The sequence below is a fragment of the Rattus rattus genome, chromosome 16 (genome assembly GCF_011064425.1).
Source record: "Rattus rattus isolate New Zealand chromosome 16, Rrattus_CSIRO_v1, whole genome shotgun sequence".
In the NCBI taxonomy this organism is placed as follows: domain Eukaryota; kingdom Metazoa; phylum Chordata; class Mammalia; order Rodentia; family Muridae; genus Rattus; species Rattus rattus.
In genome coordinates, this window is record NC_046169.1 from 6523770 (window position 1) to 6542406 (window position 18637).

An 18637-nucleotide genomic window follows, 5' to 3' on the forward strand; every position below is an offset into this window, starting at 1 on the left:
TGTTGGGGGAGGGCGGCAATGGGGGGGGGGGGAGGGAACACCCATAAGGAAGGGGAGGGGAAGGGGATGTTTGCCCGAAACCGGAAAGGGAATAACACTCGAAAATGTATATAAGAAATATTCAAGTTAATAAAAAAAAAAGCTTATTTATTTATCATATATAAGTACACTGTAGACACACCAGAAGAGGGCATCAGATCCCATTATAGATGGCTGTGAACCAGGGAATTGAACTCAGGACCTCTAGAAGAGCAGTCAGTGCTTTTAACAACTGAGCTATCTCTCCAGCTTCCTTATTTTTTCTTTCTTTCTCTCTTTCTTTCTTTCTTTCTTTCTTTTTGTTTTGTTTTCTATCTTTTTTTAATTTTTTTAAATTTTTTTCCATTTTTATTAAATTGGGTATTTCTTATTTACATTTCAAATGTTATTCCCTTTCCAAGTTTCCAGGCCAACATCCCCTTAACCCCTCCCCCTCCCCTTCTATCTGGGTGTTCCCCTCCCCATCCTCACCCCATTACCGGCCTCCTCACAACAATCCCGTTCACTGGGGGTTCAGTCTTGGCAGGACCAAAGGCTTCCCCTTCCACTGGTGCCCTTACTAGGATATTCATTGCTACCTATGAGGTTGGAGCCCAGGGTCAGTCCATGTATAGTCTTTGGGTAGTGGCTTAGTCGCTGGAAGCTCTGGTTGCTTGGCATTGTTGTTCATATGGGGTCTCAAGCCCCTTCAAGCTCTTCCAGTCCTTTCTCTGATTCCTTCAACAGGGGTCCCGTTCTCAGTTCAGTGGTTTGCTGCTGGCATTCGCCTATGTATTTGCCATATTCTGGCTGTGTCTCTCAGGAGAGATCTACATCCGGTTCCTATCTCTTATTTTCTTTCTTAAGAAAGGTTTATTGAATATACCACAAGAGGCAGCCTGCTGGGCCATAACTAGAGTACTACTTGCCATAATTTACCTTTAAAAAAATATTTTTAAGAAATTTCAAATCTGGGGTTGGGGATTTAGCTCAGTGGTAGAGCGCTTGCCTAGCAAGCACAGGCCCTGGGTTCGGTCCCCAGCTCTGAAAAAAAGAAAAGAAAAAAAAAAAAAAGAAATTTCAAATCTACCCCTCTCTCTTCCCCCTCTAACTCTACTGCCTACCAAGTTCATGACTAACATCTTCTATAATTATTGTTTTACACACACACACACATAGACATGCACACACACACATACACACATACACATACATACACACACATACACACACGTACACACACACATACATATACATACAAACACATACACATATACACATACACACATATACACACATACACACATACCATACACACATACACACATATACATAAATGCACACACACACACAGAAACATGTACACACCACACACAGGCACACACACAGACATACATACACACCACACACACACACCACACATACATACATACACACCACACACACACACACACACACATACACACACGCACACACCCAATTGGCCCATTTAGTGTTGTTCTTATGAACATGTGTTTAGGGCTGACCACTTGGGATTGAATAGCCTATCACGGGGCTCTCCATCGAGTACTGATTCTCTCTCTCTCAGCAGGCCTTGATTGCCTTTACACATAATCAAAATGCAGAGACTAGGAGACTGTAGTGTGCCCAGCCCCAACTGGAACGTCTACAGTGCAATCACGGAAAGACTTTAAGAGCCAGGTGGGGGGTGGGGATGGAAGAACGGGGGCAGGCCGTATGAGGGGGGACAGGGAGGAGGGAGGGGGCTGTGATGCGGATATAAAGTGAATAATTAAAACTGTCTGTAACATACCTACATGCGGCAAAACACCAGTGCATATAAAAGAATAAATTATTAAAAAATAATAAATACGTTAATGGGGGGGGCTGGGGGGGACCAGAGAGGACCAGAATGCCTGCTGCTAGAGAGTGCCTTCTAGACAGGAAAGTTTCACCCATCTAATCTCAACAACATGGTTGCCTAGACCTGTATAAAGATACCACAGGCTGACATGACAGTGTGAATAGGTGAAAGTTCACAAGGTTTCACTCCTCTTTAACATCCTTTAGGAGGAGGGTGTGGCCTGCGGGCTAGGGCGACCCCTTCTAGCCGTGCTTTATAGTGATTGCGCCAGCAGGGGGCGCCCGAGCACTACCGTTTCTAAACAGAGTGTCAAACACCAGGTTTGACCTGTTACTTACTGCCCCTTGGTACCTAGAAAGGCAAACACTGGGCGAAAGGAAAACAAGCCCTCTTTCGGAGATAATTTATCCAGAGTGCGATCGTTTCTGGACTCACGGTGACGAGGGTTTTCCATGCTTGCTCCTAGTCCCACACCAACTCCTGAGATCAGAACCCCTCTCCTTCCTAGGGCAGTGGGCGCCTTTCTTTGTGACACCTCCCCCTACTCTACCCTCTTGCCATTGTCTTTCTAATCTTTTCTAGGCTTTTCCTCGTGAAGAACACCACCAGTAACAGCCTTAGCTGAACTCTGCTGCAGTGCTGAATCACTCACCAAACCCATTCTAGGGGAGGAAAAGGTTTATTTCAGCTTATAACTTCTAGGCTGTTGTTGAAGAAGCCAAGAAGTCAAGGATGAGAACCTCGAGGTAGATTGACTCCCTCTTCTTGGGCACCTACCCTTAGGTGTGTACACATACACAATATACCTATTTTTTTTTTTTAAACAAAAGAAGATAGCACATTCCACCAGAGGCACCTCTCCCGGCCTCGTTTACACTAAGTGTACGTTGTGTTAAGCATTTGGGGTTCAAAGAAAGATTAAAACATGGGACCTGGGCTGGAGAGATGGCTCAGCGATTAAGAGCACTGACTGCTCTTCCAGAGGTCCTGAGTTCAATTCCCAGCAACCACATGGTGGCTCACAACCATCTGTAATGGGATCTGTGTGTGTAATCATATACAATAAATAAATAAATCTTTCAAAAAACAAAAAACAAACAAACAACAACAACAAAACCATGGGACCTATGCTCTAGAGCCACGGCCAACGACAGATGAGAAATCAACTTCCAAATAGGTGGCCCTGTAACCTGTCTGGATTACCAGGAAAACTTCCCCGGGAGCAACTCTGGTTCTATCCCCAGCATCTGCATGGTAACTCCAACATAGCCCAAACCCTCTTCTAGCCTCTTCGGGCCTCAGGTCTGCGTGTGGTACACAGATTACAAGCAAGGCATAACATTCATGTTCACAAGATAAGATGTCGGTGACACCAAGTGGCTCTCTCATTAAATATGGCCATAGCTGGCTCTTACTAGAGCAGTGCCTCTGGTGGAGATGTTCGTTCTGCAGAAGTCTCTGCTCTCTTGATCGCAACCATAAGCCCAGGTGGGATATAGCTCAGCGATTGGGTGCTTCTTCAGCACACGTGAGACCCTGGATTCTGTCTCCAGTGCACGTATTACCCCCTACAACCCACAAAACACTTAAACCTGTGTTTACTCGTTGCAGGAACGTTCTGGATAAGCTCCTCCCAGAGGTATTTAAACCAGAGTCAGCTGCCCTTGCACAAGGTCAGCTGTGTCTTCAGCAAATACAACCCATGAGGAGGAGTTAGCGTCGCTCCTGCAGACCCCCCCCCCCAGGCAGGGCAACACAGTGCCTCCAGTCCAGGTGTCAGACATGGACATGAAGAAGGTCAACTCCTTGGACTTCCCTGAATTTGTGAGTGTGTTTAGGAACGTCGTTGAAAGATGTCCTCTGGTCGCAGCTGCCGTCTGGTCCCACCGTCCTTTCTCTGGCTTGGAAGACTTAGAAAATCACTTTTTTGCTTTTATTGATGCTCTCCCAAAATCAGGTAAGATCAGGACCATGTGCATGAAGTCGTTTCCAATAAGGTATATAAAAGTATTTTAGATTACGTTAGCTGACTTACTCAATTATCTACTGGGTTTTTGGAAGCAGCCCAACTGCTGGGCTTTTTTTTTTTTTTTTTTTTTTTCCAGAGCTGGGGACTGAACCCAAGGCCTTGCACTTCCTAGGCAAGCGCTCTACCACTGAGCTAAATCCCCAACCCCCCAACTGCTGGGCTCTTGAAGGTGGACACAAGAATGTGGGGACAAGATAAGATGGTCGAGGGCAGTGGAGGTGGGGGGGGGGCGTTGCAGTCTCTGAATTCGAGTCCAGCCTGATCTAGAGCGAGTTCCAGGACAGCCAGGGCTACTGGAGGTCACAGGAACGGGGCGAAGGCCTTGGTGAGTCAGAAGCTAAAGGTCCACTTTGGCAATGCTCTGGATGAAAGAGATTATCCCAGCACCCCAGAGAGGAATGGAGACCCTGAGTGGTTTTTACCAAAAGGGGGGGGCAGCAGTTTGGACCAGACAAGGAAAGCTCCCAAGACTCTTCGCAGAAAGAAGAAACGTTGAAGCAAAGCGATGTTTTCTGGGGAGAGTGAGCGAGAACTGAGGCGCATTGGGCCGTGGGGAAAAGAGGAGGCAGACGTTTATACTGGGTGGCACAGAGGCCAGAGGTCCAAAGGTACACAGGCCCTGCTCATAGCCTACTCTGGCTTCAGAGAATAAGTCTGACATGCCCTTGGGGAACAAAGACAGGGGCAGGGGGTCCCCTACCCTTGAGACTGTACATTGACTTCAAGCGGGACGGTGACCCCGTGGTCTCCTGACAGAGCAGGCACTCACAGCTGTGTTCAGTATGGCTGTGACGACACCTTGTGGCTTCTGGATGTCCTCCTATGAGGACTTACCTAGGAAGACCAGAGGGCAAGGTTATGAAATGGAACTGAGGACTGGGGAGATGGCTCAGCAGGTAGGAGCACTGGCTGCCCTTCCAGGGGACCAGAGATCAATTTTCAGCACCCACATAGATACTCAACAAAGGCCTCCAACTCCAGGATCTGAGCTCGTGCTCTGACCCCCCGGAAAACACTAAGGACACATGTGGGGCATAGACATACATGTAACCAAAACACTCAAACATATGAAATTTTAAATGTGTGTGTGTGAAACCAAAGCCCAGCAGAGTGGCCTCGCCTGTGCTCAGGAGGCTAAAGTAGAAAGATCCTTATGAGTTGTTTGAGGACATCTACAGTGACAGTCTCAGCAAATAAGCAACTGTACCAACATCAAATTGACAGAAGTGTGGGGCACATCGTGACAGTCGCCCACTGCTGAGTTTCTCCAGTGGGGCAGAGCTAAATGTCAGAGAGTCTCCCTCACCTGTGACTCACAAAACACCCTGGCCAGGTGAATGCGCCAGGTGACTCTGGCTTTACAGCCCGAGGCCCGCAAGTGAGCTGGAAAAAGAAAAGGCCCGTGAGAGCCTGTGTCCATTTGCTTTGTGTCGCTGGGGTAAAACCTTGACTGAGGCATCTGATAGAGAAATGAGTTTATTTGGACAGACGGCTGCAGGGAGATGTGTCCACACGGTGGGGAGGCGGAAGGCGAGGCTCTTGAAGCAGCAAGCAGCAAGCTAAGAGCTTACTTCTTGAATCACAAGCACAAAGCGGGGGTGGGGGGAGACACACTGAAAATAATCTGTCTTTAAACTCTCTGGCCCCCAGTGACATACTCTCTCTACCTGGGCCATGGCTCCTAAACAAGTGTCTTCTCAACCTGAGGGTCATGACCCCCATGGGGGGGGCACGTGTCAGAGATCCTGCATATTACCTACTTACGTGATTCCTAACAGTAGCGAATTCTAGCTATGAAGCAGCTACAGAACAATGTTATGCCTGGGGGCTGCCACGACCTGAGGAACTGCTTTAAAGGATGGCAGCGTTAGGAAGGTTGAGGACCACTGGGCTAAACCTTTTCAAATAAGTGCCAGCAACTGGGAAGCTAGTAGTCAACGCATAAGTCTACAGGGAACATTCTCGTTCAAACCCCCACATCTGATAGCAAAGGGAATGAAGACTTTAATGAGGTTTTGGTTATATGGTGTGTGTGTGTGTCTGTGTTTGTGTGTCTGCCTGCAGTCAACTCAGGATCTTGCTTATGCTGTGCACTCTGCCACTGAGCTGTATTCAGTCTTTCACACAATGTTTCTAGCAGGGAGGGAGGGAGGGAGGGGGAAGGAGGAGGAGAAAGAAGAGGAGGAGGAGGAGGGGGAGGAAGAGGGGAAGGAAGAGGAGGGGGAGGGGGAGGGGAGGAGGGGGAGGAGGAGGAAGGGGGGGGTAGCGGCAGCCTGTAAGGCGACCCCTTCTAGCCTAGCCCTGCTTTATATTGATTGCGCCAGCAGGGGGCGCCCGAGCACCACCGTTTCTAAACAGAGTGTCAAACACCAGGTTTGACCTGTTACTTACTGCCCCTTGGTACCTAGAAAGGCAAACACTGGGCGAAAGGAAAACGAGCCCTCTTTTGGAGATGATATATTTCTTTTGAAGGGGGGAGGAGGGGGAGGAGGAGGAGGGGAGAAGTGGGAGGAGGAGAGGGAAGAAGGGGGAGGAGGAGGACCGGGAGGAGACCTCAATGTATTTGAAGGGTCATTTTTAAAATGATGAATCCTTAGTGGGTAGTGGTGGTATACACTTGGGAGGCAGAGGCAGGTGGGATCTCTGAGTTTGAGACCAACCTGTTTTGCAGTCTGAGTTCCAGGACAGCTAGGGCTCTACACAGTGAAACCTCATCTATGCGTGTGTGGTGAGTTCAAGGTTAAGTATGGTCTACTGAGTGAGTTCCAAAACAGCCAGGGCTACACAGAAAAACCCTGTCTCCCAAAACTAAATAAAAAATAAAAAAAAGGAAAGGAAAGGAAAGGAAAGGAAGGAAGGAAGGAAGCAAAAGTGACCCAAAGACATGCCCACAGGTCAAGCAGGCAGAAGCAATTCTTCAGCTGAAGTTTCCTCTTCACAAATGACTTTGGTTTGTGTTAATCGATAAAACAGGAACCAGCACGTGTGCACGCATGTGTATATGTGTGTTTTGTGTGTGTGTGAGTTGTGTGTTTTGTGTGTGATTGTGACTTGTCGGTCTTCCTGAGAAAGGATTTGTTTGGATTATCTAAACAAACAAACAGACTTTCTAGCCAGACGGGGACGCCTCATACTTTTAATCCCAGCACTTAGAAAACAGAGGCAGGCAGATCTCTGTGAGTTTGAGGCCGCCCTGGTATACAGAACGAGTTCTAGGACAGCCTGGGCTACACACAGAAACCCTGTCTTGCAAAACCGAAACAAAAACTTCCTTCCTTTCACAGAACGGAAAATTGAATTTTTGGAGTAAAAATTAGGGTAAGCTATGATGTTTAGTGACCAGTAGATGGCAGTACAGGATTAACATTGGGCTCAAGCACTGCCTAAAACTCCAGCAGGTGATTCTCACAGTTCTGGGAAAGGAAGAAAGGTTGAAATTCAGGACTGATTTGTGTCCAAAGTCAAAGACTAGGTTGGAGAAACAAAACAGTAAGTACACCCGGAGGGCCAGCAGTACAAGATGCTGCGTTCCATCCACAAACCAACAGCAATAAAACCTCTCTCTCCCTCTCCTTCATCTCTCCCTCTCCCCCCCCCCCCCAATTTCTCTATCTTCCTTTCTGGTTCCTTGTCTCTGCCAGTGTCTCTTCAACTGTGTCTCTCTGTCTCTGCTTGTGTCTCTCTCTTCACCCTCTGGCTCTCTGTCTTTGTCGATAGCAAACACACACATACACACCCGCACCAGGTAGGTAGGGGTGTGTGTGTGTGTGTACCTTTGCCATACCAATACCACTGTATGGACTTTTGGGGGAAAGTTGTGCAGAAGCTGTGTCAGACACAGGGAGATGGGTCAAGATGCTATTTCAGTAGTTAGATGTGAAAGAAGAGGTTGTTTGGACTATGGTTTAGGTAGGGAGGTTAGAGAGAAGCTGCTGGATCCTTGCTGTAGAGTTAAGAGCTAAAGCCAACAAGTTTTAGGAGGGTTTGCTGGAGGGAGATCAAAATTAAGGAACCCTATCTATATAACTAGTGTGTGTGTGTGTGTGTGTGTGTGTGTGTGTGTGTGTGTGTGTGTGTGCGTGTGTGTGTGTGTGCGTGTGTGTGTGTTAGTCTGGACTACCCACCCAAGTGAAGATGCTGAGTGTGTCTCTGGAACACAGAAAAGCAACATGGCGGATGCTAAGAACAAAGAGATCTCAGTGTCCTGAAAGCAGATTTCATGACCGCCTTGGGGTGGGCTCAGGGTAAGAGTGTGTGCGGAACAAGTAGGAGACCCTGAGTGTCCCTGATACAAGAGCACATGTGTGCATACACACTCATACAGACACACACACACACGAGAGAGGTGGGGGGCCTTGGCTAAGATGCATGAAACCCTGGGTATGAGTCCCAGCACACAGCGCATGCCTGTTCCCCAAGCATTTGGAGGCAGAGGCAAGATGGCCGCCCTCAGCCCTGTAATGGAGTTTGAAACCAGCCCGGAATGACGGAAGACCCTGTCTCTGAAGGAAAACTCAAGGAAACCAAAGAAAACCCATGGGCAAGAACGTGTACTATGTAAATAAAGAAGGGGGAAGATGTGAGTCCCGCCCCCTCGGCTCTATATCTGGACTGAGTCAGACAAGAACAGGCGAACGATATGCTGTCTAAAGGTTGGCAGGAAGACAGGGTAAGGGCTCAGACTCGACGGCTGCCATTAACTGGTTATGATGAGGGCAGATTGGTTTGTGGGAGGGGTCAGAGATGAGAGAGTGAACCTGATGGAGAAGGGAGGACTTAAGCCACATGGAGGAGAAGGTCAGAGACATAAGGCAAAGAGCTTTAACTGAGGCTTTAATTCTGCCTTTAGAAAGAGCGAGTCTGGGGTTGGGGATTCAGCTCAGTGGTAGAGCACTTGCCTAGCAAGCGCAAGGCCCTAGGTTCGGTCCCCAGCTCCGAAAAAAAAGAAAAAAAGCAAGAGCGAGTCTACAGTGAGTCCCCATCAGCTGGGGGATTAAAAAGGCTGTGTGTGTGTGTGTGTGTGTGTGTGTGTGTGAGACAGAGAGAGAGAGAGAGAGAGAGAGAGAGAATGTGAATGAATGCACATGGCACATGTGAGATTGTAGAAGATTGTAGAAGTGAGGTCTAAGAAGAAAACACTCGAAACAGCAAAACCAGGAGCTAGAGAGGTGGCTCAGTGGTTAAGGACACTACTGCAGGGGATTCCTGCTCAATTCCCAGCACCCACCCTGTAGCTCTAAACCCAGAAATTCAGAATTCAGTTCATGGGATCTTGCCTACAATGTACTCACACACCTACACCCAGGGCTCACAACCAGTCATTCATGGACACCAGGCGTGCCTGTGCATGTGCTTACACGCACACGCTCATGGATTAAACACCCAAAACATTTTAAATAAAATAAATATTTAAAAGAGCTCCTTTAGGGCTGGAGAGATGGCTCAGTGGTTAAGAGCACCGACTGCTCTTCCAGAGGTCCTGAGTTCAAATCCCAGCAACTACATGGTGGCTCACAGCCATCTGTAATGGGATCTGATGCCCTCTTCTGGTGTATCTGAAGACAGCTACAGTGTACTTATAATAAATAAATAAACCTTTAAAAAAAAAAAAACACAGGCTACCCATTGTGCCAGGACTGGGAGCATGTAATGGGGATGGGGTGGGGGGGGGGTGGGGGGGAGGGGGGATGGGGGTGGGGGTTATGGGCACTTGCCTCTTGCTCAGGGGGCACTATTGTCTACGTGTGCCCGTCTCCTATGGATTTGTAAGGACTGAAAGTCTTCTGTGTGCTGATGCCTGTGTTCTCAGTGACTAATGTCTACCTGCATCTACTCTTTAGCCAAGACACCCAATGACATAGCTGGAAAGACCAGAACTTCCACAAGATGTTAAGGGGTGGATGAGGGACTGGAGACTGTGCAGCATTGGGCCACCCAAGTAGGGAGACTCAGGAATGCAGGCTGACCATCCACAGTGTCCAGCCTCCCACTTGGATGAAAGGGCGCAGCTGGGGTACCATGAAGGAGATACTGCGTTGATGGGAACTAGGAAAGGTCCTTGCTGTGGGCCTGTAGGCAGATGGATGCTATCCCTGGCAGTACACAAGGCATCAGTGATTTGAAGCAGTGAAGGTGGGGTCTTTGACTGGGCAAATCAGCCTTGTTTCTTCTGGGTAGGCTACCTAGAGTTCAACTGAAAGATGCGGTACACGCGCGCACGCGTGCTCGCGGGGTGTGTGTGTGTGTGTGTGTGTGTGTGTGTGTGTGTAAATTTTCGCTAATTTAGCGAGTTTTTTTCTCCCTCTGCCCTTTGCTCTACCCTACTCTAGGCCTCTTTTCTGCCCCCCTCTTGTCCTCTCTGCAAGAGTAGAAAACACATCTCACGGCTGGGCAAACATTAACCCAGGCGATGCTTTCAAGAGGGAAGATAAACCCTAGGAAGAGTGAGAAGTGAGGTGTAAAGGTAGGAAGGTTTGGGGGTGGCGCTGCTAGGCAGCGCTCTCCAGCTTCAAGCTCCACCCATGCGGGCGCTGGGAGGCTGTCGAGGGACAGTGAGAGAAAAGACCTCCCCATTCCCTAGAATCCCACCCATAGCTACTTCGCTTGGACTGACGGGTGGACGGGTGGACGCACAGTAAAGCAATTGGATCCCCCTGGAGGAGGGGAACCAGAGGCTATTTGAAACTCGGAATAAGAGAGGGTAGATTGGGGATGTGCAGTTTTTTAGTAGCGCAGAAATGCCTGACTCCCCCGTAGCAGCCACAGTGCCGGTCCATTCTCGGCAGAACCTGTCCAGAGTGGCATGGCACCGCCAGCCCCTGGCCCCCAGGGTGGGGAATTTAACACTCAACTTTCGCACCACGCGGAAAGCCCGGCTACAGTGAGGAAGAGAGAACTACTCTTGATTCTGGGTGGCCTAGAATTAGGGTACTCATGAAAGGGGAGTCAAAAACAATGGTGTTGGAAGACTGGGATTGGTGACCTGACTCTCCCTTACATTGTAGGGGCAGGCAAGTCACTAAAGGGGGCTGTGAGTTTAAAGAGAAGACGACAGGTGTACAATGTGACCTTGGGTCGATGATCTAAGGTTTGTTTTCTGAGCCTTCGCTGAACATTTCGTTTTAAAAATGTATTTTATTTTTATTTATGTGGGTGTGATTGTTTACCACTTGTGTGTGCACCGCCCCGGTGCCCAAGGAGGTCAGAAGAAATGGGAGGAGAAATGAATTTCCCTGGGGCTGGAGTTCCTTTCGTGAGGCTCTCAGGTCACTTACTAGCTATAAGCTGCCTCATTATGGAGGGCGGGGTGGTGGTGGGAGTTACATTTGAGGAAGATATTTAAAGGGGATTTTCCTCTTTGTGGGTATCGAGATACATTTGCTAAAGGACGTCTTAATTATTTCTCATTTCTCCCACTGCCGAAGACAGACACCTGTTTAGTGCAGAGGGTGGACAGTTACACCTTGTGGTTCCGTTTTTTTCCTGCACTTCCTACTAACAGGAACTGTTTGTGCGTTTGGCGCCAGGGGGTGGGGAAATGAGTTATTTATATGGTAAATTAGGTGTGAGGGCCACCCTTCTGGCCACATTTGAGATCTTGTCAATACTAGAATTCCATTTCTTCGTTCTTTAGACACAAGGTGCCAGGACACCCGAGAGTCGCCTGATATAGGAGTTAGAACCCCGGGTGCCCGTGCCCCAGCTAGGCTTTCGAGTTTGAGGCCTAGAAGGGCAAAAGCTTTTGTCCACTTGGGCTCTTTTGGGTTCTGAAGTCAGGCAGAGAAAGGGTAACAACACAACGGCAGAAGTGGGTGTGTGTAACAAAACAAAACAAAACAATAACAAAAGGGCGAGCCACAAGGGCAGAAGAATTCCGGTGAAATGAGTTTCTACGCGGTTAATCTACGAGGCTCCTTGGCTGTTTCTTTCCAGAAACCCAGAACTCAGACTCACAAAATCTGACCATTTATTTGTTAAGTCCCTTGGATATTATCCCCTGGACCCAGCCCGCCCCTGCCTTTTCTCCTTTGAGGCAGAACGAAGCCCATTCCAGGGCTTTTGGCGGAAGTTTTCAGGCCCTTGCATCCGGCCCCCTTTCAACATCAAAGCCCCCCTGAGAGCAAAGGACTTTGAAAAGATAGGAGTAGCCAGGACCTCTTATCACTCCCCAGCTCTGGCGGAGCAGGTCGTAAATTCCCAGCCTCCCGACTGCCCTCTCTCCTCTACGGGTTCCCCTTGGGTCTGAAAGACCAACCTGACACTCGCACCCCGCCCTCGGGTCCTGGAGGGGGCCAAGGGGCTCGCATCCCGTTAGTGGAGAGGGACACCACTACCTGGGGACCTGGCTTGGCTCTCTAATCTGCAGTGGGTAACCCTCTGAGGTGTGTCCGTGCTTCTCCGCAGGCCAGGAGGGCATCCTACGCTGTCACCCGGACCTAGCGGGCCGCGATGTGCTTATGGGCAGGCTCTCTGACGAGTCACGGCGCGAGCAGAGCCACGCTGGCCTCACCAGCCTAAAGACCCACGACCGGCTGCGGCTACTGCACCTCAACCAGGAGTACCGCAAGCGCTTCGGCTTCCCGTTCGTGGTGGCGGCACTCCTAAGCGACCGTGCCACGGTGTTCCAGGAGCTAGCCCGCAGGATGCACTGCCAGCCGGAGTCCGAGCTGCGCACCGCCCTGGACGAAGTGAAGAAGATCATCCACCTGCGCCTGATAGATTTGCTTGACAGCCATTACTTTGGAGTGGAACCACCGCAAGGCCGGGGATCGGAACGCCGGCAGGATGCTTCAGAGAGGGGAGACCCTGCGCCCCAGGCTAGCTCGGACCTGGAAGACGATCCACACACCCACACAAAGGAAGTGGAGAATTGAAGCAATCACATGAGTAATGCATCTTTTGTACACCTATTCACAAGAGCACGCATCACCCATATCTGTCAGAATCTGGAGCGTTTAGCGCTTTGCCGCCCCCCACCCACTCCCCTCCGATTGATTCATCCAGATCGCTGCTTCAGTTCTCCACTCCGTGCCCTGCCAACACTAGCCTTGGAAGATTCCAAAGCTCCCACCGAGTTACTCGACTCTTTTCCGTTTACTAGGAGAGAGTTGGGGGACTGGCAGTGACTGTAAAAGGCACTGAAAGGCGGGGACGGGGACTTTCGTTCCACTGTGGTCTTTCATTTCCCACTTCATTTGATTCACCTAATAGTTACATGTGAGCAGATGCAACTTTCTCATTCTGTGATGCCTATGAAAAAATTGTGTGTGTGTGTGTGTGTGCGCGCGTGCATGCGTATGCTCCCAAGTTGGAAGGGTTTGATGGTCAAAAGCCGGTGTCACCCTTGTCCCTCCAAGTTGTCAGCCATCGATGGTGGGGCAGAGTGCCCTGACAAGCCATGCAAGGTTAGAATAGCAATATTCATTGGGCAGCCCTGAGTGTTGTAGAGCCCAGGGTGAAGAAGACGGTGTCACCATAGTGCTGATAATATGGGGGTAGGGTGATGCTTATAGAAATCTTTCCAATAGAACAAGACTTGGGAGCTCTTGAACCTGGCACTCCAGTCAGTAGTCAGATTGCTGTGTCTGCTGTAGAAGCAACATCGACAGCAATGGGGGGAAAGACCACTTCTTCCCCAGGGAGGGAGGGAGGGAGGGAGAGAGGGAGAGAGAGAGAGAGAGAGAGAGAGAGAGAGAGAGAGAGAGAGAGAGTGTGTTAATGAGTCCCAAGAACACATTGTTCTCTTGAGAAGAAGCAAACCATACATGGCTTCCCCAACAGAGACAGGTGAGATGGATGGAAGCAGAGTTGGTTTCCATAGTGAACAGCAAAATAAACCAAAACACCCTCTCTCCCTTTTCCATAGAGCTGTGCACTTTGGGCTCTGCGAATAGTGGTCCACAGAAATAACCCTCTCTGGGAACACTCAGAATTGAAGTAAAATTGCCTGTAACCTCTTCTGTCACCTCACCTATGTCCCTGAGCAGTGAGAGCAAAAGAAAGTAGGCATGCGGGACTGGGTGCTTTAGAAGGTGCCAGCTCTCAGTCTGCATCCTAGGCCTGAGCTGTGTGTGTGTGCGAGTGTGTGTGTGTGTGTGTGCGGGGGGTGGGGTGGTGGTGGTGGTGGTGGTCTTAACACCAGGTGTCCACAGTGGCCACACTGCTTGGCTCTCCCTTTCTTTCTCTCTCTCTCTCTCTCTCTCTCTCTCTCTCTCTCTCTCTCTCTCTCTCTCTCACACACACACACACACACACACACACACACACACACACACACACACACACACACGAGGTTGACGGGGGCGGGGGGGGGAAGGAGAGCAGAATTCTATCCGAGACCTGGGAATGAAGGGTTTAGGCAATTTAGGAGACTCAAAACCACCCACTATAATTCAAAGCATTCTGTCTAGCCTTGGGATAAACCCAACCCTTAGATAAAAGGGCTCTAAAATTCGGAATCCACCCTCTTTATGTAAATTTGCTAAGCCGAAGATGTAGAGAATCCAAGGAGATGGGAGTTCCAGGGACATTTTTAGAATTCTAGATGTAACCTGTGCCTCTCTGGAACAACCTGGACTATCCTACGACACAATTGCACTCTACGGTTGAGAGTTTATCCTGGCGGAAAAGGGCACTGGTTGGGCAGTTGCTGGCGTCTTTTTTGGGGGGTGGGGGGACTCTTCCAAAGACGCAGGAGTGCTGGTAGTCCGAAGGCCAATGCGGGATGCTCGACGCAGAATTCTATCCGAGACCTGGGAATGAAGGGTTTAGGCAATTTAGGACCCTTTCTAGGCAGCCAAGTGGCAGAGGCCGTTTCTCCGCACGGGCAGGTGACCTGTGTTGCAGAGGGATAGCCGGCAGTTTCCTTCCTCCGTATCTGGGCTCCAGCAGTGACAGGCCTGTGCCTGGCGCTAGTCCTTGTTTCTTCCCCTCTGGTGCGCAGCACGCGGGAGACGAGGCTGCGCCGCGGACACTGCAAAGTGTTCGCTCGTGCGAGCCCAGAAAACAGGAGGGCGCAAGGATAGCTGTTTTGCATTCGGTGGGGAAAATATTAATATTGTACTTAAGAATTCGTCAAGAAAAAGATTTTAAATGAAAACCAGTCTCATTAGAGGATAGGTTTTAACTACAATCGGAAACAAGACGGCTCGCCAGTATGCGCGCTCTCACACATTGGAGGCATGGGGATTGCTTCTCTCCTCACCTCCCCCATTGTCACTGTCCCTTACAAAAACATCCGAGCCCAGCAGGCAAACGCCCCTATAAAAAGGACGGAAGCACACGGCTCAGCTCAGAAATCAGGAGTCCATCTCTGAGCTTGTGTCCTGCACCTTCTCGTAACTGGGGAGTGTGACTGGGGCTTTTAAAAACGTATTCTGTGCCTTGGTATTTAAGGACACTAGTATTTAAAGAAGGGAAAAGCAGGGGAAACACACGTTCAATGCACAACCTTTACTCGTTTTAAACGGACACCTTTCCAAGTTGAGTCACAGAATGTCAATTCCAACTTTTTTTTTAATGGAGATTTTCTTTCTTCCCACCCCCAGAAGGTGTTTACTAGAAAACAAAAGTAAATGAAGGCCTTTACAGTCAGTTGGAGAAAAATCTAGAATGGAGCTTCTAAAAAAAATGCATCCAATAGATAGACTGAAATGAACAGGTGCTTCAGAGAGAGAGCAGTATGGAATGTGGTCAGAGTTGGAGCAACTGGAGAGCCTGGTTGATCTGGCATTGTGATGTGTAGGGTGGGGATTCTGAGACCCTGAATCATGATAGCTGGTTTTGTACTGGGGCTAAGTTTCCAGGGTGGCACCAACAGACCAGACGCAGTCCGTACAGACGGCTGTGTGTCACAAAGATCAGACATACAGTGGCTTGCCTAATGCTGGAGCTTTCCTCGGGTCACAGGGAGGCTCTCCAGTTCTCTCTGGTCTTGGTAAAAGCAATTGATGCAGACTCGGAGCCCCCCTCCTTGTCCCACCATTCTACTTCAGGTAAGGCAGCCAGTCAATGGCTAGGAATCAATCCAGAGAGACTGGTTTGTCAGTGTTCCCTCCCGCACTGGTCACATAAAATTTACCCTGTAGGCTTTCCTTGGAAGAGATTTTCATATGATAAACAAAGGTCATTCCGGGCCTGAGACAACAGTGAGGGAGCTCCTGTTAGCAGAAGGCCGGGGCACAGGGGACGTGTGCTGTGGTGAGCCTGCGATACTAGCTCCCCCCACAGGGCTTCCCAGCCAGTGAGACTCCCCCTTAAACCTTTCTGTATTAAAAGCTCTAGTCATTTTTCTTTTCTCATCTACCACGCAGAAATAGGAGAATCACCCTACTCTGATACTTCTAGTATCCCCACACTAATATTAGACCAAAGGAGAAAATTAAGTATTTCCTATTATTTGCTTTGTACCCAATGGGCAAAACCAGATTTCTAAAGCCAAACATGTCTCCCTTTCTCAACAGCTTTTTTTTTTTTAAATCTCTGGGCTATGATAATATATTTTGGACAGGAGACAAAAACAAGCTATGTCCCTGCATTGAGCTGTTATTTTGTCTTCCCCCGGAGCTGGGGACCGAACCCAGGGCCTTGCGCTTGCTAGGCAAGCGCTCTACCACTGAGCTAAATCCCCAACCCCCTGCATTGGATCTGAAAGCTTGGTGGTCCCTCTAGGAGAGGCAAAAGGCAGCTCTTTGTCCGACCTAAGCCCTGGCATCTCAACCTCAGAGTTAATAACATCTCGGCCCACAAATGCCTTGCAGTATTCAGGAAGCTTTCCTTAGCTAGAGAGGACCAGGCACTTGGTGTGCTTAAGAGGAAAGCAAGCTTCGTTTGCCAGATGAGACCACATCTGCTTCTGTTGGCAGCTGTAAGCAGTTGCTTGCCCTCCTCACTCTTCTGGGCGGACACTTGGGTCTCCATTGTAGCCCTGATGAGATGGACAGGTGGCAGACCCTGGGGAAACCCTTCAGAAAGAACAGTGCTATTGACTTCCTTCTTAGAGATGTTAGTCAGTGGGTTGCAGCATGGCCGGGTGCTGCTGTTGGGGGTGAATTTATGCATTATTGAGTCCTTCTTTGTGGGAATGGATTGCTGATGGTGTAGAGTGGCTGACCGATTCCCAGGCCCCCAATTAAGCAGAGTTTGAACAGTGTCCCACAGCACTCTCCCTGCCTTCCTGACTGAACTGAGAGAACTCACCAGAAACCCTCTCTAGTTCTTCCTGGTGGTTTTGGTTTTTATGAACGGATTGCATTACTGAGATCAATCTTGTCTTCATGGCACTCAGAAAGAAGACTCAGATGTCGAAGTGGACAGAGGCAACCTGCTCTGTGGTAGGTAGGTAACCCCCTCCCCAGCTGCAGGAACCCAAAGTGTGGGGCAGAGGCTTAGTCCTGTTACTGTAGCTGGAACGGAGGGCAGAACCCTTGAGCAGGGAGAAAAGTCCTGTCTATAATCTGAGGGTTTGAGAAGCGCCACATCTGCCCAGTGGAGGAGCCTGCCCCTTCCTGTAGCCTCCAGTCCTGTTCTGTCCAGTGCTCCTGTGTCCCTAACCCATCTCCCCCCTCCCCCAACCCCAGTCAGAGCCACAGCCCAAGCCACCAGCCTGGATCCTGAAAAGACACCCTCTTCAAAGAATGTATAATGGCTTCTACCCTGTCAGCCACAAAGAGCTGTCCCTTTGATAACCAGGTTGGCTGTCTCTGCAGCCTTCCTGTGGCTTTATTTACCTGGATCCTCTCTCCTTCCTCCTCTCTCCTGCTTTCTCAACATGGAGAGCTGGTGACAGGGATACTGTGTGGAGAGAGCCACCTACCACGGAGTTGGGGACATCCTGAGTGGTCCCCTTCTCTTGCAGTCTCAGTTCAAATAACAACAACAACACCTTAAGAACTGGCTGCTAGACACTTCAGCTTAAGAGTATGGGAGCCTGAGGGGACTTTGATGCATCTTGCTGTATGCTAAGCTAGAGGTATGGGCAAGCAACTTTGTCTAGAGGATGTGCTACAGTCCAGAGGGGATTTCCAGGAGATGGGTGAGGACCACCGACCTGCTAGAACTGTCCCAATGGAGAGACACAGGGAACTTCTTTCTCACTTGTCACCTACAGAACTCAGGACTGTTCTAACAACCTTTTCCCTTTAGGGGAGTCAGCTGGGCCCTTTCTTGCCTGAGAGGGGAACCCATCCACGGAGGAGGGGGAGGGGGCTTGAAGAGCATGTCAGAGAGAACATCACTCACCAACTCCTTTCTTCTCTCCAAACAGCCAGACTCTGCCACTGCAGTCATGGCCAGACTACTGATGGAGTGCCCAGGTTTTGCAAGGAGGAAAACCAGTTCCTGTCCTGGGTTCGAGCACCCCAATTAATTAGAACTCTGCCTCCCTGTTGTTTGGTCAGCTCAGAGGACCTGGTTTGACCTGGGGGAACACAGTAGCCCTGTCTGTCTCCCAAGCAGTTGGGTGCCCAAGCTGGAGTCCTTTCTCCATGGCAAAGCACAGAGAGACACAGCTGGAAAACAGGGACAATTAGCCAGCGGCTGGCAGCCCGGGTCATAAAAACTCAGGAAGTGGCTACCACAGGGCTGAGGGAATGGCTGTCCCTAATAAAGTGATTGTTTCAAAGAAACGCCAGAATGCCGGCATTCTGAAGACACAGGCTGGGCCTGGACCTGGGCCTCGGCTCCAGAGCCTAAACCAGGGAAGGGATGTGAAGGGTGGAAGGAGGTAT

General features: G+C 49.6%; 1 protein-coding gene across 1 annotated transcript; it reads left to right on the top strand.

Moving 5' to 3' along the window:
- Nucleotides 1-3664: 3664 nt before the first annotated feature.
- Urad (ureidoimidazoline (2-oxo-4-hydroxy-4-carboxy-5-) decarboxylase) lies at nucleotides 3665-13136 on the top strand. Its single transcript, XM_032886736.1, has 2 exons — nucleotides 3665-3839; nucleotides 12315-13136. Exons 1-2 carry the CDS (start codon nucleotides 3665-3667, stop codon nucleotides 12782-12784), a joined length of 645 nt encoding a protein of 214 aa, XP_032742627.1. The 3' UTR covers nucleotides 12785-13136.
- The last annotated feature ends 5501 nt before the right edge of the window (nucleotides 13137-18637 follow it).